Source organism: Oryctolagus cuniculus, chromosome 11, assembly GCF_051225735.1.
Source record: "Oryctolagus cuniculus isolate XC-2025 breed Fujian yellow rabbit chromosome 11, ASM5122573v1, whole genome shotgun sequence".
Classification (NCBI taxonomy): Eukaryota; Metazoa; Chordata; class Mammalia; order Lagomorpha; family Leporidae; genus Oryctolagus; species Oryctolagus cuniculus.
Window position 1 is genome coordinate 44,205,043 of NC_142877.1, and position 25,748 is coordinate 44,230,790.

The following is a 25,748-nucleotide window of genomic DNA, read 5'->3' on the forward strand; positions in this document are numbered from 1 at the left end:
AGAAATGAGCCAGACAGTCCATTTTCCATGAACTTTTTGAAGTACTCTCATATTTAAAATAATGACCAAAAGCATCCAAAAGTTGTGGTATTTGGGACATAGGATGTCCTATTTGGATATCCGAATAGGAGAAACTCAAAGAGCGGCAACTGTAATTCATACAAAGAAACCTATATCAAGATGCATTTCAATCAGGTATCAAAAGTCATGGCAAGCCGGCGCCATGGCTCACTAGGCTAATCCTCCACCTTGTGGCACCGGCACACCGGGTTCTAGTCCTGGTTGGGGCGCCAGATTCTGTCCCGGTTGCCCCTCTTCCAGGCCAGCTCTCTGCTGTGGCCAGGGAGTGCAGTGGAGGATGGCCCAAGTGCTTGGGCCCTGCACTTGCATGGGAGACCAGGAGAAGCACCTGGCTCCTGGCCGCAGCGCGCCGGCCACGGTGGCCATTGGAGGGTGAACCAACGGCAAAAGGAAGACCTTTCTCTCTGTCTCTCTCTCTCACTGTCCTCTCTGCCTATCAAAAAAAAAAAAAAAAAAAAAGTCCTGGCAAAGAATCTTGAGGGCAGCAAGGGAAAAGTGACCTATCACATTCAAAGGAGCTTCCACAAGATTGTTAATAAATTCATCTGAAGAAATCTTGCAGCCACAAAGGAGTGTGATGATATCTTCAAAGTACTAAAAGGAAAAAAGTTGCCAACCAAGAAAACTATTCAAGAAAAAAAAAATGAAAGGGGCTGATGTTCTGGTGTGCGGGTTAAGCCACCATCTATAACTCCAGAACCCCACAGGAGCACCGGTTCAAGTCCCAGGTGCTTCACTTCTGACCCAGTTCCTTTCTAATACACTTGGGAAATCAGCAGATGGTGGCCCACGTGCTTGGGCTCTGCTACCCATGTGGGAGACTCAGATGGAGTTCCAGGCTCCTGGCTTTGGCCTGACCCAACCCTGGCCATTGTGGTCATTTGTGGAGTAAAACAACAGGTGAAAAATTCTCTCTCTCTCTCTCTCTCTCTCTCTCTCTCTCTCTCTGTCTTTGAAATAAATATTTTTTTAAAAAATGGAAAATTAAGTCTTTTCTAGGTGAACAAAAGCTGAAGGAGTCTAGCACCATTGGACCTGCCCTAAACAAAATGCCAGAGGGAGTCCTTGAAGTTAAAATGATGCTGTTCAGAACATGTAAGAACACAAAAATTTGAAGCTTTCTGGCCAAAGCAAATGCAAATATAGAGTCTCCTAGTCTTGTAGATACATAATCAATCAGTTATGGTACAGATTTTAAATGACATAAGCATAAAACTATAATCGATGACTACAGAGAAATAATCTCAGAAGCTCAGTGTACACAAGACCTTGTGGAAAGCCACTTTGATTAAACTCACAATAGGTTCTGCTTTGTTTAAAGTTGTCCAGCTGACGGTGGAGAACAGACAGAAATGAAAGCATTAGACAAAGTCAGAAAACAATGTTGAGGGGCCGGTTCCATGACGCAGTAGGTTAATCCTCCGTCTGGGGAACTGGCATCCCATGTGGGCACTGGTTCTAGTCCCAGCTGCTCCTCTTCCAATCCAGCTCTCTGCTATGGCCTGGGAAAGCAGTAGAAGATGGCCCAATTTCTTGGGCCCCTGCAGCCACATGGGAGACCAGGAAGAAGCACCTGGCTTCTGGCTTCATATCGGTGCAGCACCGGCCGTAGCAGCCATTTGGGGAGTGAACCAACAGAAGGAAGACCTTTCTCTCTCTCTCTCTCTCTCTCTCTCTCTCTCTCTCTCACTGTCTATAACTCTACCTGTCAAATAAATAAAAAAAAATATTGTGAGTGATGAGTCAAAATTAGCATGTAGTTTTACTGTCATGTAAGCCTGTCTCCATCTGAGAATATCTAAAATAAAGCCAACCTGCAGCAGTTCTTCTTATTTTTGTTCAAGTTTGTAGAGAACTAGCGCTTCTTGCTTCTGCCTCTGTCACAGCTTGGGTAATCAGGAAGAGCAGAGGGCAAACATCTTCCAATGTGACTTGGAGTTAGCGGGATTGGTGTTGGGGGGGGGGGTTGAAATAATGATCTTAAAGAAGAATGTTTGCAGCTATCTTCCATCTGTTGTAATTGTAAACTTCTGTGTAGGCAGTACCGAAACTGTTCAACCACAGGTGTTCAGAAATCCACGTTCCAGTAGTCTTTAGTTCTGAGAATAAGCTTGGGGTGTGGCTTCCACGATGATGCACATGGTCGTCACCCTGAGCAGTACTGAAGCCTGTCTTAGGGACATCAGGGGATGCTGCAGAAAGTAAAATCATGGACCCTGAGCATGGGTGGCCCTGAAGACATTATGCTGAGTGAAAGAAGCCAGATATACATGGGTGAATCCTGGGTGATCCCACTTAGATGGGTTGAGAGTAGGCAGACAGAGAGTGGTGATTGCCAGGGAATGGAGGGAGGGAGGGAGGAAGACGTGCAGGTTCACAATTTTGGTTGCAGAAGATGAAAAAGTTCCAAAGATGATGGTGGTGACTGTGGCAATATTAATAGTGATAAATTTGTGCCAGGAAGAAGCAGAATGAGTGTAGTTGATATACTTAATGCCAATGAACTATGCACTCTAAGATGATTGTATATATATATATATATACACACACACACACACACACATATATATATATATATAGAGAGAGAGAGAGAGAGAGAGAGTCCCTAATCTGAACATCTAAAAACCCTAAATGCATCAAAATCCAAAATTTACTGAGCACTGCCCTGATGATGCCAGTGGAAAATCCTACACCCTATGTCATGTGACAGGTTCTAACTATTATATAAGGTTACCTACAGACTATGTGTATACACATGTTCAGACTTGAATCCCATTGCCAAGATACATAGATGCAAATATTACAGAATTCAAAAATAATCCAAAACATGATCCCTAGGGTTTTGGGTAAGAGATACTCGAGCTGTGTGTGCGTGGTGCAGGGTATGTGTTTGGGGCAGGGAGTGGGTGTGTTCCTTCATGAAATTTAGAATGTGGGAAACATGAATCTGGCCTCTACAGATCTGGACTCCATTCTATCACTCTGGGGCCTTGGGCGACCTGTTCGCTGTCCTCAGCCCCCATTTCCTTATCTGGAAGATGAGGGCAACTCCCTTGCACCCACACAGGCCTGCCGGAGGGGTGAGAAACCACAGCAACTTCATTCAAGGCACCCACTGCCCATGCCCAGCCGTAGGTGCCGGGGCCCTACTTGGCCTTAGGAAGGCAGGGTCTTTATCTGGGAAGAGCTGGAACCATCCCCTCAGTCCAGAGTGCTTGCTGGCCGTGGACTTGGAGCCGGCCAGCAGCCCTTGACCCCTGGCACGTGGAGCTCCCCAGCAGGCAAGAGATGTTTCCTGTAGCCTCTGTCACAGATTACCACAAGTGTAGTAGCTTAAAATAACCCCAGCATTTATTTTAGTAACCCCTGGCAGTTCTGGAGTTAGAAGTGTATGATCGAGGTGTCACTCAGACTGCGTTTCTTTGGACGCTTCAGTGGAGACTCTGTTATCTGTGCCTTTTTCAGTTTCTAAAGGCTGCCCACTGTCCTTGACCTGTGCCCTTCCTTGCAACACTCCGACCTCTCACTTCATCCTCACCTCTCCCATTAATCCCTCCGATCCTCCTTCTTCCCTCTTGTGTGATGACATCAGGCCCACATGATAATCCAGAATAATCTCCCCATTTTAGATGTACACTGGCATGTCCTCCCCTCCTGGGCATACCAGCTCAGCCAGGTTCCTGATCCTCAGCTGTCTATGTCTGTGAAACGGAGACCATATTAGCCAGCCAGGACAGCCACAACATGGAAGTCAGGCCCTGTGCACTGGTGCTTCCGCATTGTGTGAATGCACTCTGATGCTCCCACTGCGTGGGAATCACCTGCAGACACAGTTCTGAGCTATGTCCTTTTGTGGAGTAATGTGTGACTACTGCAGGCTGGGTGACTGGGTGGCTGAAACAACAGAAGCTTATTTTCTCCCACTTCCGGGAGCCAGGAATCCAAGTTCAATGTGTGGACCTCATTGGTTTCCTTGAGTTCTCTCTCCTTGGATTGTGGATGACCCTCTTCTCTGTGTGGTCACGTGGTCTCATACACATCAATATACCAATTTCTTCTCCCTTTTTTTGGAAGATTTATTTTATTTATCTGAAAGGCAGAATTATAGAGAGGAAGAGGCAGAGAGAGAGAGAGAGGTCTTCTATCTGCTGATTCACTCCTCAGATGGCTACAATGGCCGGAGCTGGGCCAATCTGAAGCCAGGAGCCAGGAGCTTCTTCGGGGTCTCCCACATGGGTGGAGGGGCCCAAGGACTTGGGTCATCTTCCACTGCTTTCCCAGTCCATAGCAGAGAGCTGGATTGGAAGTGGAGCAGCCTGGACTCAAACTGGTGTCCATATGGGATGGCCAGCACTGCAGGCGGTGGCTTTACCCCCTGTGCCACAATGCCAGCCCTGCTGTTATTGTTTTTAAAGGAAGTTATACAGCACTATCTGTCACCTCTTTCTTTATCTGCTATAAAATAGTTCACAGAATTATAAGAACAAATGTTTCCCGTGCCTCCCAGTTTCTTTCACATGCTCTGCTCAGCACTTCTTCTTAGAGGCATGTCCATCCCTAAACGCTGAAATGTCACCAGTCCAAGGGGGAGCATTTTCACTCTTTGGCTCTGGTCGTGGTGTGTATATGCTGTCGAAAGGGAAGCTGCCTATGTCTTGGAAACGCTTATTATCAAGGCATTTCCTGAGTCGACGTTTTCAGTTCCAGCACACCGACTTCAATTTTCACAGACCACTTTTGATATGGTTAGTTCATTCCCTCTAACTCCCATGAGCCAGAGTTTTATTGTCTGTAGAAAAACAGAAAAGAAAAAAAAAGTCTCATTTACAGATTCCAGTTGCCTAGCTGGCACCAGAAATTCTAGCAAGGAGTCTCTAAGCTTTTGAAAGATGAAACAAAGAACCTTGAAATATATAGACCTAAAGTAGCCATATAGTGTCCATCAAATGACAGCTCCAAAATGGTCCACGGTGGGTGTGCAGTCTAACAGTTAAGACACCTGCATCCCCATCAGAGTGCCTGGGTTGGATCCCAGGCTCCAACTCGTGACTCCAGGCTCCTGCAGACCCTGAAAGGCATGATGGTGGCTCAGATGCTTGGGTCCCTGCCACCTGCATGGGAGACCCAGGTTGAGTTCCTGGCTCCTGGCTATGGCTCCAACCCAGTCCTACTTGTTGCAGGATTTTTGAGAGTGAACCAGCAGATGGGAACTCTCTCCCCACCTGGGTCTCTTTCTCTCTCTGCACCTCAAATAAAAATTTGTTAATTAAAAAAAAGTTCACAGCAGCATTCATCATGATCCCCAATAGCATCTGATTATCCAGCAACAGATAACTGGATAAACAAAGGGATATTGCTTAACAATAAAAAGGAACAAATCATTGATACACATGGAACATAGATGAACTCAAAAATATGATGTGTGAAGGAAGCAGACACAAAAGTATGTATACGTAAGATTCCACTTATATGAAGTTCTAGAACAGTGCAAACAAATCTGGGATGGCACACACCAGGTCCGCAGTTGCCGGGGTACCTGCCTGGAAAGCACAGGGGCTCCCTTTTCTTGGTGACAGATGTATCTTGAATGGGTTGATGGCTACATGGGCACACAGCATTGTGCTTAAACTGGACATTTTATTGCTAATAAATTATACGTCAATTATTTAATTAGATTGTAATTTCCACACTTACTTATTTACTTGGTTTTGGTTTTTGTCATTTTGATAGGGTGTAGAGACAGAGAACTTCCATCACTGGTTGACTCCCCAAATGCCTAAAGCAGCCAGGGTGGGGTCAGGCTGAAGCTGGGAGCCAGGCACCCAATCAGATCTCCCAGACAGGTGGCAGGAACCCAATTACTTGAGCTGTCATTCACTGCCATCTCAGTGTCTACATCCACAGGAAGCTGGAGTGAAGAGACAGAGCCAGGAATCAAATTCAGAATCTGATGTGAGACACAGGCATCTCAACCAGCATCTTAACTACTAACCCAAAAGCCTATCTCCACATGTTTTATTTAAAATCCAGTTAATAAATAAAACATCGGGGCCGGTGTGTGCATATCACATGAGCTCTGGTTCGAGTCCCAACTGCTGCACTTCTGATCCAGATCTCTGATATCATGCTTGGGAAAGCAGCAGAAGATGGCCCATGTACTTGGAACCCTGCACCCACGTGGGAGACCCAGATGCAGTTCCAGGTTCCTGGCTTCAGCCTGACCCCAGTCCTGGTCTTTGTAGCCATTTGGGGTGTGAACCAGTGGATGGAAAATTTCTCTCTCTCTCTCTCTCTCTCTCTCTCTCTCTCTCCCTCTCCCTCTCCCTCTCCCTCTCCCTCTCCCTTTCCCTCTCCCTCTCTCTCCCTCCCTCCCTCCAACTCTGCCTTTCAAGTAAATAAATGCACCAAGGCAGAAGATCAATCTAACCAGTTTCGCCACGTGTATGACCTGGACAGTAGGCATTCGACTTCATTTTTCTGCTCTATGTAGACACAGCCTACTTCTGATTCATGGATGACTGTGCAGTGTATCCACCTGTGAGCAGAGGAACACCCTCTCCCTCTGACATGCCCCATGGTTAGTTCTCAGGAGGGACATTTATCTCCTGTATCTGCAAGCTCATGGAAATAACAGTCTTGATATACAAAGGATTTGAAATCATTGCCCAGAGGCCAAGAGGGCATAGCAAGAGTAATCTACATGGGTCAGCACTATGGTCCAGCAGGTTAAAGTCGCAGGCTATGAAGCCAGCATCCCATATGGGCACCAGCTCAAGACCCAGTTGCTCCACTTCCCATCCAGCTCTCTGCCAATGCACCCGGGAAATCAACAGAAGATGGCCCAAGTCCTTGGGTCCCTGAACCCATGTGGGAGGCCCAGAGAAAGCTCCTGGCTCCTGTCTTCAGCCTAGCCCAGCCCTAGCTGTTGTGGCCATTTGGAGAGTGAACCAGCAGATGGAGGATCTCTCTCCTCTCTCTGTCTCTCCCCCTCTCATTGTAACTCTGCCATTTGAGTAAATAAATAAATCTTTCAAAAAGAATCATCTAGAAACTTGAAGGACTTGACAGAGGCCAGAAATAAGACACAGTTGTACTGCAGCTCAGCCTGGAAATTCTCAGTCCAGGACCCACACGGGAAAGTTGATGTGCAGAGGAGGAACGTGGCTCCCAGAGCTACAAAGCACAGATAGAGGATGCAGTCTGAGTGGGCTGATGGAGAAGGAGTAATCATGGTGATCAGTTGTTAAAGGACTCTCTTTCTGCCCCTGATATCTATTGTGGTCTTAACTACAGCCTCAAACTTAGTGCTGTAAAACAACAACTGTTCAGTTCTGTTCCATGGACCTGTGGTCCAGGGATTTGGATGGAGCACAGCGGAGCTGGCTTCTCTCTGTTCCACCAAGCCTAGGGACTGCACTGGAATAGCTGCAAGTGGCTTCAGTGGCTGGGGCTGGCATCATCTGGAATGTTCTTCACTCTCTGGGCTGGCACTTGAGCTGAGGTGACGTTAAGGCTGGGCTCGGCTGGGCTGTGATCCAGAGCCCCAACATGTGCCATGTGGTGTGGGTGTCCTCACATCATGGTGGCCTCAGTGTGTCAGAATACTTTTCCCACAGCTCAGGGCTCTGAGGGGGGATGTTCTGGAAAATCAGGCAGATGCTGGGCGGCTTTTTCTGATCTATCTTTAGAAGCCACATGACACCATATTTATCGTACTTTATGAGCTAGAAGGTCACAGGACCACGTATTTTCAAGAGGAGGGGATTTAGACCTCCGATTCTGTGTGAGAGGAGTACCAAGGACTGTGACTGCACTTGAAAACCAGTGCACCGTGGAGTGCATGGATCAGGCACTGTCCCTGTCACCTGACCTGCTCCTTGCCCTGTGCAGACCTGGAAGAATGAGCCTCCGTGGAGGGAGGCTTGGGACTTCTGCTCTAGCAGTTTGTGACTCACGTATTTTTGGACTTTTGCAATGTCAGACTCAAGTATTTTATTTCTCCTTTACTTTGGCCTTGGGGTGCTGAGTGTGTGACTCTTACCGCATCCCCAGAAATTGGGCATACTGTCTACACCCCACATGCCTTCACAGAGCCAGCAGGCAGCCTTCCCTCTTGGAGGAATTTAATCAAGTAGGCCTAGGCTCACATAAAGGAAGGCGCTGCTAGCTGTCACAGAACTCACCTTGGTGCCTACTGTATGCATCAGCAGATGCCAGGACAACCAGGCGTTTGAGGATCCTTCCCAAAGGAAGGTTCATGGTGGATAAACAGGACAGCTGTCCACCAAGAACCAATGATAGTTCCAGTAATAGAAATGAGCTTCTCAAAAGTTTTAATTAGCATCTTCAGAGAATGTCATGAGGATATGGATGTCATGAAAATTTTGCTGCTTTTTTGAAAAGGAAAGAGTATTCAGTAACAAAGGGAATATTTTTAAAGTTTTCTCAGGTGACTCCCAAGATGTAAACAATCATGAACAGGGCTCACCTAGCAGAAGTGATATTATGTCGTAAGAGACATAAGGAAGAGTAATTGCAGGCAACATTCAGAAGGGAAAAAAAAGTGATGGAAAATGTGATGGAAGAATTAATAGAGATGAAAGGAGCTCCAATATGAACTGTAGCTGGAGTTCCAGGAAAAGAGTGTGCCAGAATTTGAGGAGAGGAAGTCAGCAAATCTAAAAGGGTAGGAAATTTCCTTTAAGCAGAAGGAAAACCTGAGTCTAGATGTCTAGATATCGAAAGAATTGCCACAGCACTAGCTAGGGGGAACACAAATAAAGCCGTATCTAGAAACACCTACATGGGCCAGTACTGTGGTATAGTGGGTAAAGCCGCCGCCTGCACTACCAGCCTCCCATATGGGCACTGGTTCAAGTCCCAGCTGCTCCACTTCCGATCCAGCTCTCTGCTTTGGCCTGGGAAAGAAGCACAAGATGGTCTAAGTCCTTGGGCCCCTGCACCCACATGGGAGACCCGGAAGAAGCTCCTGGCTCCTGGCTTCAGACTGGCATAGCTCCAGCCATTGCGGCCAATTGGGGAGTGAACCAGCAGATGGAAGACTCTCTCTCTCTCTCTCTCTCTCTCTCTCTCTCTCTCTCTCCCTCTCTGCCTCTCCTTGTCTCAATGTGTAACTCTGATTTTCAAATAAATAAATAAATCTGTTAAAAAAAAAAAGAAAAGAAAGAAACATCTACGTGAAACTTCAGAACATCTAGGCCAAACAGGAAGATCTTGACATTTTCAGAGATAAAGGAGATCATGAGAGAGAATGGAGTTAGGAGCCGGCGTTGTGGGACAGCAGGTGAAGCTGCTGCCAGTGACAGAGGCATCCTGTACGAGTGCTGGTTAGAAGCCCCCACTGCTCCATCTCCTATCTAGCTCCCTGTTAATGTGCCTGGGAAAACAGCAGAAGGTGGCCCATGTGCTAAGGGCCCTGCCACCCTTAGGCCCTTTGGGGAGTGAACCAGCAGATGGTAGATCTCTCTGTGTCTCTGTCTCTCCCTCTCTCTGCCTTTCAAATAAATAAATAAACTTTTTTAAAGAGAGAGAGAGAGAACAGAGTTGGGCTAATTTCAGAATTTATTGGTGACACTGAGTGCTAGAAGCCAATGGAATTGGACTTAGGAAGAAAAATGAATTTAGACCAACAGTTCTGTGTTTAAGTACTAAAAATCCAAGGGGAGAGAAAATAAAAGTCGTTTCCAGCAAACAAATTTTCAGAATTTTGCTTCTCACCTAACCTTTCTGAGGAAGCTACATGAGAAGGTGCTCCAGCAGAATGAGGGTAAAAGCTGAAAAGGAAGCTGGCAAGATTAGTGTGGAAATCCAATGAAGAGGAATCTCAGCCATCCAAGAAAACAGATTTAGAAAGAAATTGGTCCAAGTACAAGAAGACAGGGAGTTCTACAGCCTCCAAGAACAGAATTGCAGGCCAAACAAACAAAAAAAGTGTCTTCACACATTGGTAAATGGTAAAGAAGGCATATGTTGCATTTCCCAACAAGAAGAGAAATGTACTACCTTTCAACTCCAAGACAAATAAGTCTGTGCAAGAAAGGTACTAAGAATATATAATGCAAATTAACATGTAGAATAGCTTTTCTTTAATCATGATGCCTCAAATAATAGATTCTGTTTTATCTTAACATAAGAATATGCTTTTGAATAGCAAGTGGCATTGAACCCATAGGAAAAATGTTACCATCATAGCATACTGCATAGCTGTGCAATGAACAGTAGCCACATGCTAATAGTAATAATACCACTGCTGTTTATTGTTTTCACATATTTAGAGTCAACTCTTGAGTAAAACATAGATAGTTGGATGATGGCAATTGACTAGAATATGAATGTTTATAATGTTGACAACACAGAAGGGAATAGTTTAAAACAGAAGGCGAGGTGGGAGGTGGCTAGAAGACAGAGATGTGAACATCCTTGTTCTAACTACTGTGGAATCAAGAGGTTCCAGAAAGCTAGTGGAATGTGAATTAGAGAGGCACAGACCATAACCCAGGAAGACAACAGCCCCAGGCCAGAATCCCAAGTGTCAAAGTCCTGACATGTCAAACTCTCTGAAGTCTAAAGCCCCAGAACTTGGCAGTTTTGAAAGATGAAACTCTTGAATATCGAAATCCTGCTGCCATATCTTCTTGTAATGGGGGTGGGGGTCTTTCTGTTCTTTCTTTGTCCACTATCTTAAATTGTCAGCTTTGTTTCTGACAATTGCTATGCGAATGCATTTCAGCTTCACATCATCTCCAGTCCTGGAGGTGCACATGGCGCTAAGACTTTGAGCGAATTCTGAAGCATTGTGTGCACTTTTTGCAAGTGACTTTTTACAAGTACATTATTGGAACGTTTAAGTGCATATAAAGTCATTGAAATGTCCACCAGTAGGTGAAGAGATACCCGTTGTGTTCGCCTGCATTTGCGAAAGATAAAATCTCTCAAGCTTTCCATTCTTTGTGTAGCCCTCACCCTTTTTGCTGTCTCCTAACAGACTTGGGCTGCCTGTCTCAGAATCTCAGACAAGTTCAGTTATAAAGCTGGGAGTTGGCCGGCGCCGCGGCTCACTAGGCTAATCCTCCACCTGCGGCGCTGGTATTCCGGGTTCTAGTCCCAGTTGGGGCGCCGGTTCTGTCCTGGTTGCTCCTCTTTCAGTCCAGCTCTCTGCTGTGGTCCGGGAAGGCAGTGGAGGATGGCCCAAGTACTTGGGCCCTGCACCCGCATGGGAGACCAGGAGGAGGCACCTGGCTCCTGGCTTCGGATCGGTGCAGCACACCGGCCGTAGCAGCCATTTTTGGGATGAACCAATGGAAGGAAGACCTTTCTCTCTGTCTCTCTGTCACTGTCTAACTCTGCCTGTCAAAAATAAATAAATAAAAATAAATAAATAAAGCTGGGAGCACACGACTGCCAGCCTCAGTGACATGTGTTTTTACATTTCACTTGTTGACCTGTCTCTGTATTCACTCATAACTGTGACACTCCAGTGACTGTCATTAGTCTGGGTGAGTGTTTATGCCTGCAAACAGGTGTGTGTCATAGCTGCCTGTTTCACTGTGGGAAATGGCTTCTCGGCTGCTCTGCCGTGTTTTTATGTCTCTCAAATAAATCCCCTTCTAAAAACGTAAATGAATGTACTTTAAAGATCTTCTGGTTTTTTTTTTCTTCCAGAATTAATATTTTCAGGATTTTGATCTCTTGGGATTCAGGATTGTGTCATAATGTGATTGTGTCTTTTGGGATTATAAAGCAAACCCTTGCCCTAATAATGATAACAGTAACTGTAGAATATTAGGGATGTAAGAGGATATAGGGAGTAGTATAAATCAGCTAAATCATTTTTCATAGTGGGAGGCAGAAGATCATACCTAAAATGGATAAATCTGGAAAGATTTACTCTAATCTTTTTATTTGTATTATATAAATAAGAACTAAAAGACTCCAAAATACAAATACTGCTGGCAGGTAGAAGAAGTGGGGTGGGGGCATTATTTTTCCAGGTAGACCCGCCCTTGAGGACTGTTTCATTTTTTTAACGTGCCAGTGTAGGGGAGGAGGGGGAGGAGAAGCAACGAAAGCTGTCATCCATTCTGTGGGCTCAGCCTCGGGCCAGGCAGTGTGGGAAGCCGACTGTCTGGGTCTGCATTTGGTCCGCAGAAGCACCCGAAGGGCTGTGCTGTGATTGTTCTCATTTTGCAGATGGGTAAAACAGAGATAGGAGGTGGCCACACGACCCCTAACTGTTGGAGCTGGGATTTGAACTCAGGGACTCTGGCTCTGGTGCTTGTGTTTTCCCATTCTGCCCTAGTGCCCTCATCATCTGGGCACAAGTGTGCCATTTCCTCATCTTTCCTAACAAAGATCTCATAGAAAGGGCTAGATACACAAGGGAAATTCCGTGGAAATGGAATCCACTGACAAGTTTATGTTGGCATCAAAAAATTTTTAAATTCATGCTTGTTTTTGCATGATGTGCATTTTCCACAAAGTTTTTGGACACTCTTCATGGAGGTAAAAGCAAATTATTTGAGGTTATTTTGGCAATTCCTCAAATACTGGAAGCAGAAATGTTAAGAGTGGTTATCTCAGGTGAGTGACATGATGAGAGGTGAAAGAAATGCAAGAATGTTTCTACTTTAGTTTTATACCAGTTACACTGCTTGATTTTGTTAAGCCATCATTATCAATACTATTATTATTTTTAATTCTTCTGTATTTGTTTTCCTTTTATTTGTATTTTTAAAGATTTATTTATATATTTGAAAGAGTTAGAGAGAGAGAGAGAGAGAGAAGTCTTCCATCTGCTGGTTCACTCCCCAATTGGCCTCAACAGCCAGAGCTACACCCATCCGAAGCCAGGAGCCAGGAGCTTCTTCCGGGTCTCCCACGTGGGTACAGGGGCCCAAGGACTTGGGCCATCTTCTACTGCTTTCCCAGGCCATAGCAAAGAGCTGGATCAGAAAAGGAGCAGCCAGGACTCGAACCAGTGCCCATATGGGATGCCGGCACTTCAGGCCAGGGCGTTAACTCACTGTGCCACAGCACCGGCCCCTGTTTTCCTTTTATTTGAAAGGCAGAAAGAGAGACAGAGGTCTTTGATCCACTGATTTACTCTCAAATGCCCACAACAGCCAGGGCTGGGCCACACCACAGCCAGGAATTCCATCTGGGTCTCCCATGTGAGTGGCATGGCCCCAAGTCCTTGAGCCATCACCTGCTGCCTCCCAGGGTGCACACTAGCAAGAAGCTGTATTGGAAGTGGAGCCCAGACTCAAACCAGACTCTGATTAGGGTACAGTCATCCTAAGTGGCGTCTTAACCGCCATGCCAATATCTACAACATCAGTATTGATTGTTCAAATAAAAACATTTTAAAGTTGATAGTGTACAAAATATAAAAATTCCAGTGAACTTTTAAATTAAAAAAAAGTAATTTATGAGAATCAATTGGAGGCAGTTAGTGTAAGTGTTCATGACTTTACACAACTGAAGGCTCCCCTTAGGAAGTACAATTTGACTTGAAATGCTTAGTTCATTTCAGTGTTCTTACCAAGCCTTCTATCCAGTCTCAAAGCTCCTGGTGATGGTTAGGCTTACCAGCCTTATGCTAAAGGTGAAAGCGAATCTGTGTCTTGGAGGCCAGGCCATAGCAAGCCACACAGCATCAGCCTATTCCCTTGGGACACTTGCACCTGCAGCCTGGAGCCCCTTTGTAAGCTATCTGCCTGCCCGGAGGTTGAGTGGTAGCTCCATGAAGGAGTGTTGGGTCGGTTCAGCCCCTGGACCCAGCAGAGAACCTAGAGGACAGCCACCAAGTGACAGCCTTGCAGATGATCCCAGCTCCATGGTGAAACCCAGCAACACCCCTTCCCAACTAGCTTTAAAGTGGCAGTGCCCTCAAATTGTTGCTCCCAATTTCAAAAGGATATTACAGCAGGTCTACTTTATAAGCAGAGTGATGGAGTGCCACATTGCTAGTGTGTGGGCACAGACATTCTAGCAAATACACTCAATGACCTCTCCAAATCTCCTGCACAGGGGTGGGGTTCCCTTCTTTGGCACTGTGTGGGCCTGGAGCGCCCCGGGAAGTTCCTCACTTCAAGTATCTGGGCAGTAGTCAGCCTAGCAGGGCATAGTGCAATGGGGCAGTGGTGTCACCCCTGATCTATGTTAGAATCACCTGCCAGAGCTTTCCAAAACCCTGGTGATCAGGGTTCAGCTGCAAACAAATCTCTGGAGGCCAAGTAAGTATCTCAGATGTGCAGATAGTCCCATGTGCAACCAACGGTGAGAGCCAGGCCTCCCTGGGAGTGCACGATCCAGAAGGGCCGGGCTAGGCCTGTGAATCAGTGGTCATCCAGCACACCCAGGTCATTCTTAGAATGCGATCCATTGGTTAATCTATGGCAAGGGGCTAAGCAAGTGGACTCTGCAGTAATTCAGACGTGGTTCAAAATGCAGCTATATCTTTCATACTGTGCAGTTCATGAAGCCTTAGTTTACTTATCTGTCAGATGGGAATGTTAAAAACATTGCAAGCAAATAGAAGGCATGTAAAGTGCTTGACACAATGGTTGACACCTAAGACCCAAGTTTTCTATGATGGCAGCTGTAGGGAAGGCACCGGCCGCAGGCTATGGCTGTCAGAAAACAACCTGAAACAGGGTCCCTGGAGGCCCCAAATTGTCCAGTGAGGCCTTTGCTTTCCTTGAGAGACGACAGAGGTGCTGCAGTGAAAGCCGCTGTTTGCAAATGTTCTTTACTACTGATGTGTCTGGGCCCCACCTTCCTGACGCTGCAGAACAAGGATCTTCTGGTGTGTGTCTATGTGGATCCTTGCACACCGCCAGGGCCGGGTGTGGCAGGTGTGATGGTGCCTGCTGAACACATGTGAAAGAAAGGTTCTCGCATTCAGTTTGCCCTGACTCCAGGATTGATTCACGAGCGTCCCCTGCTGTCCCCATCCAAGTCACAGACTTAAAATAGATCTTTTTAAATTACTTTTCAAAAAGGTCCCTGTGGGCCAGATGAGCCGTATAACACAGCAGCCAGTGACAGCTGCAGTATGAAAAATCTCGAAGACAGGAGCATGACCAACATCCACACCTGATGGGGACAGGTGCTTCCCATGCAACCGAGAGCTTCCATGGAACTCCCCAAGGGCTTGGGTTGCAGGCTGGCCACCCACATTTTCTTTGAACATGTGCTCCATCTTCGGCCAGATTAGCTCCTGCTCTTGCAGATGTCCCATTAGTGGCCAGATGATAGATAGAAAAATCCTAATTTCAGCAGTACACATTCGATGCTCCTCCTTCTTTGTCTGTTGATGAAAGCAGAGAATCTTGGGTCTTTCCAGGTGTGAAACATAGACTTGGAAATCCATAACCAAGGTTGTGAACTGAAAAGGACCAGCCTCTCCCATTTCTCTGGCTCTTTTGCTTTCAGCATTCTGATTTTCAGGGTGGTGAGAGGGAGGGCATCACTGCTGAGTCTCTAGCACCATGGACAACGCCAGCTTCTGCGTTCCATTGAGAATCTAGACCCCGAATGCTGCTGTCACAATGTGCGTCGCTGTAGGCAGGGTCTCACTTCCAGGACCTTCAGCTCTAGTACTGGACATGGTCTCAGCCGTCTGAGGTCAGATCTCACGTGCTAGGTATTGGTTTCCTCTGTGGTCAGCACATGACATGCAGAGAAGGCCCACACCAGTTTGGAGATGGCATGTCCATCAGATTGCTGAAGCGAATCCTTGGGCTTGAGATCGCACTTGTAGGCTTTGGAGGAATGATTTGACCTCTCTATTTATCTGGCTCCTTGGCTTGAATCTCTTTATATTGTGCCTTTGCAGTGGAGGGAGCTGTCGGGGGGCAGGAGTTCTCTGATGTGGTCTAGACATTGTACAAAGGGATGATTTCTGGAATCTTCCGCAAGGCTGGTGCTTGAGGTAGGTGCAGAGAGAAACCCAATACAGGAAGCGCTTCTCATGGGCAGCTCTGAAGGGCCTGTGTTTTCTTGATTGTAATTCCAGGTCCTTGCCCCACAGAGATAAGGATTCAGTACAGAGGCATATAAAGAACAGGATTGATGTATAACAGGGAGGGAATAAACATACATTCACGCATGAACATGGGCCACCCCACACGGAGAAATACGCATCATGAGTGGGCCAGATGGTTGCCCACAAAACACAGAAAAAGAGAATGGACCCTCTAAGCATGGTCTGTGGCAAAAAGAGACCTCTCACTCCATTCTCAGCCTCTTGTGTGAGGTAGGGGGTCGTACTTTAATAGGATAAATAAGTGAGATGGGGTCTTTTGATCGAGTAAAATCCTCTGGGACTTTTATGACAGCTCCATGTGGAATTTAAATTCCCTGTGGCCATCATGGTGACTCCCCCTTCCTGGTCCCGGATGAGACCCTGGTGCATCCTGGGAAGGTACGCGTGCCAAGCCAACAGTTAAAGAGGTAAACATGACATTGCAGGGCTGCAAGAATTCCAGCTCCCCTAAACCTGGCCACCTCATTGTACCACCTACCCTGCTCTCTGGCTCACTGCTGTCTCGGGGCCACATCACCAGGCTCTTCCTCAGCCTTTATAATTTCATCCCACTGTGTGATGATGTGTGATGTGACGGGCATGCAATGCACCCAGGGCATCTTGTTAAGATGCAAACTCTGATACTGCAGGTTCTGAGAGTTATGTTTCTTACATGTCCCCAGGAAAGGGTGATAATGCTCTCGCAGACCATGCCTGGGGAGAGATCAGGAAGCACACTCAGCTGTGGGGGAGCACTGGCTCAGTGCTCTGCAGTGTGGCTCCAGTCTGAGAAAGGACAGGGAATGCTGTGAGCCACTTCCATTCTTCCTGCAAAACTATAAAGGTAGCCAAGTTGCTCTGTGTGATAATGGATGAAGCAAAGTGCACATAATTGAAATCTCCAGATAGCCCCAAGAGCATGTTTGCCTTTCGTTTCCACCTCCTCCACCCGAGTTCTTATCAGCATGCCCTGAATGGACAGAACACCATGTTGCCTCTGTTCCCTGGCCTAGTGGAGAGACAATTCAGTGACCAAGTGCTCAGAAGGACTAGAAACCTTGGAGCTTCTATCTCAAAAAAAAAAAAAAAAACTCAAACATTGAATAGCGGTTGCTGAACCTGTATGAGCAAAAAATGTTCTATTTTTACTAACCACTTACCTTTAGTGTTTCATCTCATGATACCTGAGGCAAAACCCATAGTGATGTCAGCAGTGCCTATGATGTCAGCTGCAATAGAAATATAGGGTGCTTTGTTTTGTTTGTTTTAATACAGAGTTAGAGAGAGAGAGAGAGAGAGAGAGATTTTCAATCCTCTGGCTCACTCTCCAAATGGCCACAACGGCCAGGGCTGTACCAGGCTGAAACCAGGAGCCTAGAAGTCCATCTGGGTCTCCCATGTGGATGGCAGGGGCTGAAGCACCTGGTCCATCTTCTGCTGCTTTTCCCAGGCCATTAGCAGGGAGCTGGATTAGAAGTGGCACAGCTGGGACTCAAATCCGTGCTCATATGGGATGCTGGCAATGTAGGTGGTGGCTTAAACCACTGTGCCACAACGGTAGTCCCAATATAAGATGTTTTCATGCAGTATCACAGCGGATACCTGAGCTCCCTCTCCTCGGTCATCACTAGTTTGGAATCACTAACTCCTCTGTAATAATTGAACTGGACAACAGGTCCAGAATTTTCTTCCCCAGAGCAGAGCTGACTCCCCATGAATTCAGACATGTGTGAGAACACTCTGAATGTCCAAATTTTGAAGCCCTAGTGAGCAGTAGCCCCAACTTGGCATGAAGGTGATGGCAGGTATTATCATGGGTGCCTGGGAAGGCACTTCTGAGTCCCGTGGGGTTTCCAGGTCCTGAGGAATGGCTGTGGCTATGGTTCAGCCCAATCAGTGAGAAGCATTCAAAAGGTCATTCTATGTTTGCCCTGGCCCAAGGTGGCCTCGTTTCTATTTCAACAGGGCTCCAGTAGCAGCTCGTTTACTTGTCGTTTGTTTTCATCCCACAAAAGTAGAACTCAAAATGAGCCTTCTTCGAAAAGATATTACATTAAAAACATGAATTCAATTTATGGTCCCTGTTGTGACGATTCGTAAATAGAAGGTTCGTTATTGTTTTTGCAGAAGTGTGCATTGTTTTAATTTATTCGAGATACAGAGAGAGGAGCTCCTACCCACTGGTTCACTCCCCAGTGGGCCACAGAGCTAAGTGTCCCACGTGGGTGGTGGGAACCCCATCACTTGAGCCATCACTGGTGCCTCCCAGGGTCTGCACTAGCAGGAAGCTGGGGTCAGGAGGGGAACTGGGCAGCAAGCCAAGTGCTCAGGTGAGGGTCATGGTGTCTTAACCCCTAAGCTATCTTTCTTACATGACCCAATTTTCACTCTGCACTTTGGACAGAGAATTTCTGGAAGGCTGAAGTCATTTGTACTTGAGTGATTTTTCCCAGCATGGAGTTTTTATTCTAAAAGTATACTTGAATGACAGAACAGATGGCAGCCCCAAGACCTCCCCGTGGGGAGACCAAGCCCACGTCGCACCCTTGCCCATCTGAGCTTTGGAGCCCCTTGTTGCCCCCAGATTGTTTCAGATGCACCCCAAAGCCCCATCCCAGCTCCAAACCATGTGGCTGTTTTCCCTGAGATGACAAATGGCTGCCAAGCTTGGAACACAACCCACGTTATGATTTTTCAAATCCCTCTTCTGTGAGATTTGTGTGAAATAACGACATTTCTCTCAGACGTTAGCAATTTTGTGTTGTAAAACTATTACAGTGTTTTGTCTGCTTCAGTAGTTTTTATTTTAAAACAAGAAGAAAGTACTCTAAAATTGAGGGTATTTGTGCCATTTAAAACGTTCCTGCCATGGTAAATTCTGCTCTTCATCAAGAGTTGTCATAAATATTATTTTACATAATGCACATACCAACAGTATGTATGTCCATATATCCCATGCATATACTGTCATATAATAAGTCATCCACGTGGATTTAAAATACAGATCAATGTGCAGAAAATCTGTCATTCTTTCCTAAACAATTACTTTTAACCTCCTAAAAAGAGCCAAAGAGCAAAGAATGTGTTTTCCTCTGCTCTGGAAGTGTGATTTGTTTTTCCTAATTTTTTGCATGACACCACTCTGCAACTAAATGGAATTATAAGAAGGGAGCCAATGCTGCACATGCAACAGGGGATGTGTGAAAAGCACGCCAGAAATAGAAATTGAAATATCAAGGTGAAATTCCAGCTGGGAGGGATTCCTAGAGCTACACAGGAAACGTAGAGCCCTGGGCAGGCAGAATTTATGGCGGAGTTTGCTGGCGCATGGCCTTTTGAAACCTGTACCCTCTGTGTTATTGATCGTTGGGGTCAGGGGCAGAATTACTCTCTGTTGCTTTCTTCCCAGGTCCCTATTCTGGTCTCTGGACCAGAGGAGCCTGTCTTTCTTGCTTGCAGTCATTTTGCAAAGAGCTGCAGAAGACAAGCCGTCTTCTCATAGACCAGCTCTGGGCTGGGTGACACTTGCCAGTGGAGGCAGAGATGCTAACGTGTGCCCCTCTGTCAGGAAATACCATCGGAGCTGAGTCAGATGTCTCAGTCTCTGCCTAGAGACAAGCAGTCCTTCGCTGAGAACCAGAGTTCCCATAGGATCAGTGGTGTATTCACGTTCCTGGAGAGTGGAGCATTCAATCCCCCAAACAATGTGCTGTGTGGTGTTTTACTTCTAGAAGCAAACAGCTTAAAGGACAAGTAGCTTCATCCTGCATTCAGCTGACTCCCTCCTAGTGTGTATCTGTACCTAACTATATCCATACCACAGCTTTATCCATATCTATAATCCACCTGGGAACTCCTTCCTTATTTGATTGCTGGAGCTGCAGCTCTTTTAAATCATTTTTTAAAAAAGATATATTTATTTATTTGAAAGTCAGAGTTACACAGAGAGAGGAGAGGCAGAGAGAGAGAAAGAGGTCTTCCATCAGATGGTTCACTTCCCAATTGGCTGCAACGGCCGGAGCTGCACCAGTCCAAAGCCAGGAGCCAGGAGCTTCCTCCAGGTCTCCAACGTGGGTACAGGGGCCCAAGGACTTGGGCCATCTTCTACTGCTTTCCCAGGCCATAGCAGAGAGCTGGATTGGAAGTGGAGCAGCCGGGTCTCGAACCGGTGCCCATATGGGGTATTGGCACTTCAGGCCAGGGCGTTAACCCACTATGCCACAACGCTGGCCCCTGGAGCTGCAGCTCTTTGAGGAAGTTTAGTATGTAACTTTAGCTGTGGCCACTACTCTTTTGTCTTTCACCTTTCAACTATCCCCTTCCTTGGCTATGATCTTTCAGACACCTGCCCCAATGGCTCAAATAATGGAGAAAAGAAACCCCCTTGGGAGGCAGTCACAGACCACTGTCTGTTTTTGGTCCTAGCCTCAGGAAGGCCCTGTAACAGAGTTTGGGGAGGACGAGGTTTTGAGCCAGGCTTCCTGAGTTCAAATCCCAGCTCTTCCCCGAGGCTCACTGTGGGCTCTTAGTTCAGGCTCTCCACTTTGCTGGGCCTGAATTGCTCTCAAAGGAGAACAAAGCTTAACCCTGTTAGGTTGCTGTGAGGACTCAACACGATAACCTTTCTAATGCCCCTTATTTGCAGAGAATGTAGATGAAGATTTGCTATTGTGGCCAGCAGTGGTGTCAGAGTGGCAAGGTAGAAGTGGACATGAGTTCCCAATCACCGTTTCATTATAAATCGCACAAAGTTACCAATGGTTTGGAAGTATGCCTTTCTTTAATTCCTTCTAGAGTATGGAAAGAAAGTATTCTCTGGCCTGACTCATTCTTATATGTGCTCTGGCTTATCACTTTTATTTTTTTAAAAAATTAGTTGTGCTAAGGCTGACATTTTGACAGCCCAGACATTGGAAACTATTCTGTTTGTACAAAAAGAGAAGATATCAGTATCTATCCAAGCTTGGCATCTACGCCAAGTGAAAGGTGTATGTCTTACTGTGGTAAATCTAAGTGAATCATTTGCACTGTACTTCCGTGTTTTACATTTTTATTGAAGTTAGAAATATATCAGAACTTGGGGCCGGCGCTGTGTTGTAATAGGTTAAGCCTCCACATGCAGCACCAGCATCCCATATGGGTGCTGGTTCGAGTCCCGGCTGCTTCACTTCCAACCCAGCTCCCTGCTAATGGCCTGGGAAAGCTGTAGAAGATGGCCCAAGTCCTTGGGCTTCTGGCCCATGTAGGAGACCCAGAGGAAGCTCCTGGCTCCTGGCTTCAGATCAGCTCAGCTCTGACCATTGCAGCCATCTGGGGAGTGAACCATCAGATGGAAGACTTGTGTGTGTCTGTCTGTCTGTCTGTCTCTGTAACTCTGCCTCAAGTAAATAAATAAATCTTTAAAAAAAAGAATTCAAAGATGCAACCAGTTCTAGATGCTTTAATATGAAAAACAGTCACCTTCCAGTCCCACTGGCACCAATTTCTCACTCTTCTGAGGCAACAACTATCCACTAATTTGACCGTTCCTGAGATTTGTTCCCTATATGTAAATAACATGCCTGGGGGTTAAGCCACCACCTTCAATGCCAGCCTCCCATATGGGTGCCTGTTTGAGTCTTGGATGCTATACTTTTGATCCAGCTCCTGCTAGATGTTTCAGTAACAACCATTGTGCATTGACCTCACCGAGTGGGAGAGGAATGTTTAGATTTCTCTTAGCCACTCGAGAGGGGCCCCAGCCTTTTCCCAAAGAGTCACAAGTTGGCTAGACAACACTTAGTTTATTTAGACTATGTGGCACTCGTCATGGCTAAACCATTGACACATACTGACTCATCTTCTTAGGGGCACAATCCTGTTTCCCCTGTGGTCTATACTTGTCTTTTCATGTTGTTGTTTGTTTAGTTTTCTATATGCTGTCCTCATACCTCTCCTCTTTATGTTTACAATTTTCAGGTATTACATCAACTTTCTCCTATTGGAATATTCATCTGGAGAGTTCTGACCTGCTCCAGTCTAGCCAGATTACCCTCTAAGCCTGCTGCAGATGTTTCATTTTGGACTGTCTTTTCACCTTCCTTTTAGAATATCCCTTCACCGTCATTCTGGAAATTTCCTTTAATTATTATAGATTCAGACTGTTAGCTAGTATAGTTTATTGCAACCTAATTGTATGGAACAAATGGTTTACTCCTTTATTTTAATGGAGTACATCCTCCGGTAGCTTTTTCAGAAAGGCTGTGTATGTTGTCTATATTCCCACTAAACTGGGGTCTTTCTGCTTTTTACTTTTTGAACTTCTTATTCAGCAAGTGGAGAGAGGGAAGGAGGAAGGGATTATCACTATGTTCGTAGAATCGTATCTGCAAAGCACATTGAATCTGTGAAAACGTGATTAAAAATTCTTAAAAAGCTATATAATATGTAAAATTTTTGAAACTAAACTTTTATTTTGGGCTGGCACCATGGCTCACTTGGTTAATCCTCCAGCTGCGGCGCCAGCATCCCATATGGGCACCAGGTTCTAGTCTCGGCTGCTCCTCTTCCAGTCCAGCTCTCTGCTGTGGCCCAGGAGGGCAGTGGAGGATGGCCCAAGTGCTTGGGCCCTTGCACCCGCATGGGAGACTGGGAGGAAGCACCTGGCTCCTGTCTTCACATCAGCATAGCTCCAGCTGTAGCGGCCATTTGGGGGGTGAACCAATGGAAGGAAGACCTTTCTCTCTGTCTCTCTCACTAACTCTATCTGTCAAATAAAAAATAATAATATATAAACTTTTATTTTTATTCATTTCTCACTAAATAACTTGTTTGGACATAGAAATCTGGTTTAAGCCATTTTTCTTCTTCTAACTTTGAAAGGTATTACCCCTTCTCTTCTAGCTTCCAGTATCTTTTTGGGAAATAAAGTGTCATTCTGGTTTTGAACCTTTGTATATGAAGCTGTTTAACCACTCAGGTGCTTTTTTTTTTTAAGATTGATTTAGTTATTTGAAAGGCAGAGTTACAGAGAGGCAGAGACAGAGAAAGAGGTCTTCCATCCACTGGTTCACTCCCCAGATGGCCACAACAGCCAGAGCTTTGCCGATCCGAAGCCAGGAGCCAGGAGCTTCTTCCAGGTTTTCCACACAGGTGCAGGGTCCCAAGGACTTGGGCCATCTTCTACTGCTTTCCCAGGCCATAGCAGGGAGCTAGATCAGAAGAAGAGTAGCTGGGACTGGAACCAGTGCCCAAATGGGATGCCGGCACTGCAGGCAGTGGTCTTACCCGCTACACCACAGCACCAGCCCCTCACTCAGGTAGTTTTAGGATCTTCTCATTGTGGAAGTTTGCAGATATGTGTCTTGTGTGCATCTTCTTGTGTCCGTTGCATCAGACACTCAGAGAGCCCTTTGACTCTGCAAAAACTGCTGAAGTCCTGAACCTCTGATTTGATGATTTCCTCCACTCTGCTCTCTCTGTTTCTGGAATGTCTGTTCCTCAATGCTGGGTCTGTTGTTTGTCTTAAGGTGAGGGATGAACATAACTGAGCTACTGGTAATGGCGCAGAAGGATCAGAGATTAAATTCTTAACAGACTTCTAAAACTGGTCCCGCCATCAGGCCATCTTTACCCCACTTCTAGAACTTCCCCCACTGCCAACTGGGTGACCAGTTCTCCTTCTGCTCGCCAACTTGCAAAATGAGGTTGCTGCGGGCAGCTCTTCCGCTGCTTTCTGCTTTGTGGTTTCCTATCATCTTTCTTAATTCCTTTACTATGATCTACTGTGTGTTACAGGAAAGAGGAGAGCTCATGACATCTGTTCCTCTGCCGTGGTTCATTAAGAACCCAAGTGATCTGTTAAAGAAATTCTGAATTGATATGTGCCACCTGTTTTCAGTCCATCTTCCTGATTATCAAAAATTGAACACATAGTCAAGACTGAAGGGAGATGAACAGCTGAGCCCAGTTTAAGGTAGCCCATACATGGTGACTGATAGTCACGGGTTCTCAGAGTCCACAGCACAAGGACACGGTGATATAAGGATGAAGAATACTTTCTGTTTGTCCCCGAGTGATTTTTGCAGTATAATCTGTCTGTGACTTAGACCTGCGAACACCAAACCTTATAAGGCAAAAAAATCAGCAACAGCCTTGCATGGAACCAGGGGAAGCATGTGTTAACGGAAGGAGACTCTGGCCTCATTATTCATTTATAGTTCTATTTAAGTCATGGCTTCAAGGTTATTCGAATCCACAAAGTCTTCTCTGGTTTGACTTTGCCTGATCTGTCTTTGTCGATGGCACAGCAGGTGGGGAACGGATGGGCACAGAAGACAGCCGAGCTCCAGCCCTGGGCACCTGGTGTCTTCGGTGTAATGTGTGCCTGCCGCTGGGTGCTCAGAGTGCAGGCCCTTGCTGTGTCCTTGTTCACGTACTTGGCTGAGGGCATAGGTGCCACGTAGTGTCCTGTGTCCTCAGGGGTGGCTGATGCTCACCTAGGGTGTGACGATCCAGGATCCCCCACACACCCAACTGTGAACCCAGAAAACCCAAATAAGCAGGCCTCAGAAAGAAACTCTAAAGGACTAGGCAGGGAGGAACAACCTCCCTCCAGGACAAGGGTCTCACCCTGGCGGCCACAACTTCCTGCCCATCCCCAGCTCCTCTGCCCAGCCCCAGCCTGGCCTCCTTCTCCTGTGGGCCACGGCTTCCTTGGCCTCAGCCTGGCCTCAGCAGAACCAGCCCCTCCCAACTGATAAAAGGACACATTGGCCAGATCAGTATGTAAACTAGCCTTCAAAAAAATGCTGATTAGACCAGGGCCAGTGAGGACAGTGAAGCCAGATGCATGGCAGACTTAGGGGAGGGGGCCGGAGGAAGCTGTGCAAGGGAGATGTCCACAGCTCTGAAGGGTAGCAGCTGCCCCTTGGGGCTGCTCACTGCCCATGGGGAGTGCAGGCTACAACAGATGTTGGAGTCACCAGGGAAAGCACCGGTGGAGTTTGCATCTCCCATCCTTGCCACCAGGCCCATTCCTGGGAGACAAGAGATGCCTCTGGCGGGACTTGCCACCAAGTGTCCCCAGGCCTGCAGGCAGCCTTCTCTGTCTCCTTAGCCAAGGTCAGACCCCAGTCACAGGCAGTGGCCGGTGCTCCCCGCTCCCTGGCTCCCTCTCTGTTTTCCATCACCAGCCATTTCCCAAAAACCAAATACTTGCAGGTTTCATCCCATCTTGGTGTCTGACATTTGGAGGATGGAGACACACTCCTCAAGATCTTCAATACATTTCTGTTGATTGGCAGGTGGATTGAACCACCTGGACGGGAGCTATAAGCCTGAATCTGTGTTTCTGGGGGTGGTGCTGGCAGGAGCCACGCCATCTCTTTGGCGTTGACTGATTTCCTGTTCCTTGTTGTCTCTGTCTCCTTGCCCTATAGGTTGTGGCTCTTTCCTCCTGGTGCCTGCTGAGAGACTCCATCTACTACACGCTGTCTGTGGTCGCGCTCATCGTGGTGAGTTGCTCTTACCATTTCCGCCCCTTGCTATACTTCTCAGCACCAAGAGGGGGCGCAACGGGTGGCTCCTCTGCATGCAGCTTGCTCCAGGGCAGCGCTGGTGGCCGAGGAGTGAGTGCAAG

The 25,748-nt window shown here is 46.6% G+C and overlaps 1 protein-coding gene across 1 annotated transcript in view; it reads left to right on the forward strand.

The window, feature by feature from the left end:
• Positions 1-25,748, forward strand: part of SLC24A3 (solute carrier family 24 member 3) — a 527,286-nt gene that overhangs the window by 440,855 nt on the left and 60,683 nt on the right. Inside the window, exon 7 of the mRNA XM_002710947.6 lies at positions 25,549-25,623. Within this exon, the coding sequence (XP_002710993.3) occupies positions 25,549-25,623 (75 nt within the window). The remainder of the gene's footprint in view (positions 1-25,548; positions 25,624-25,748) is intronic.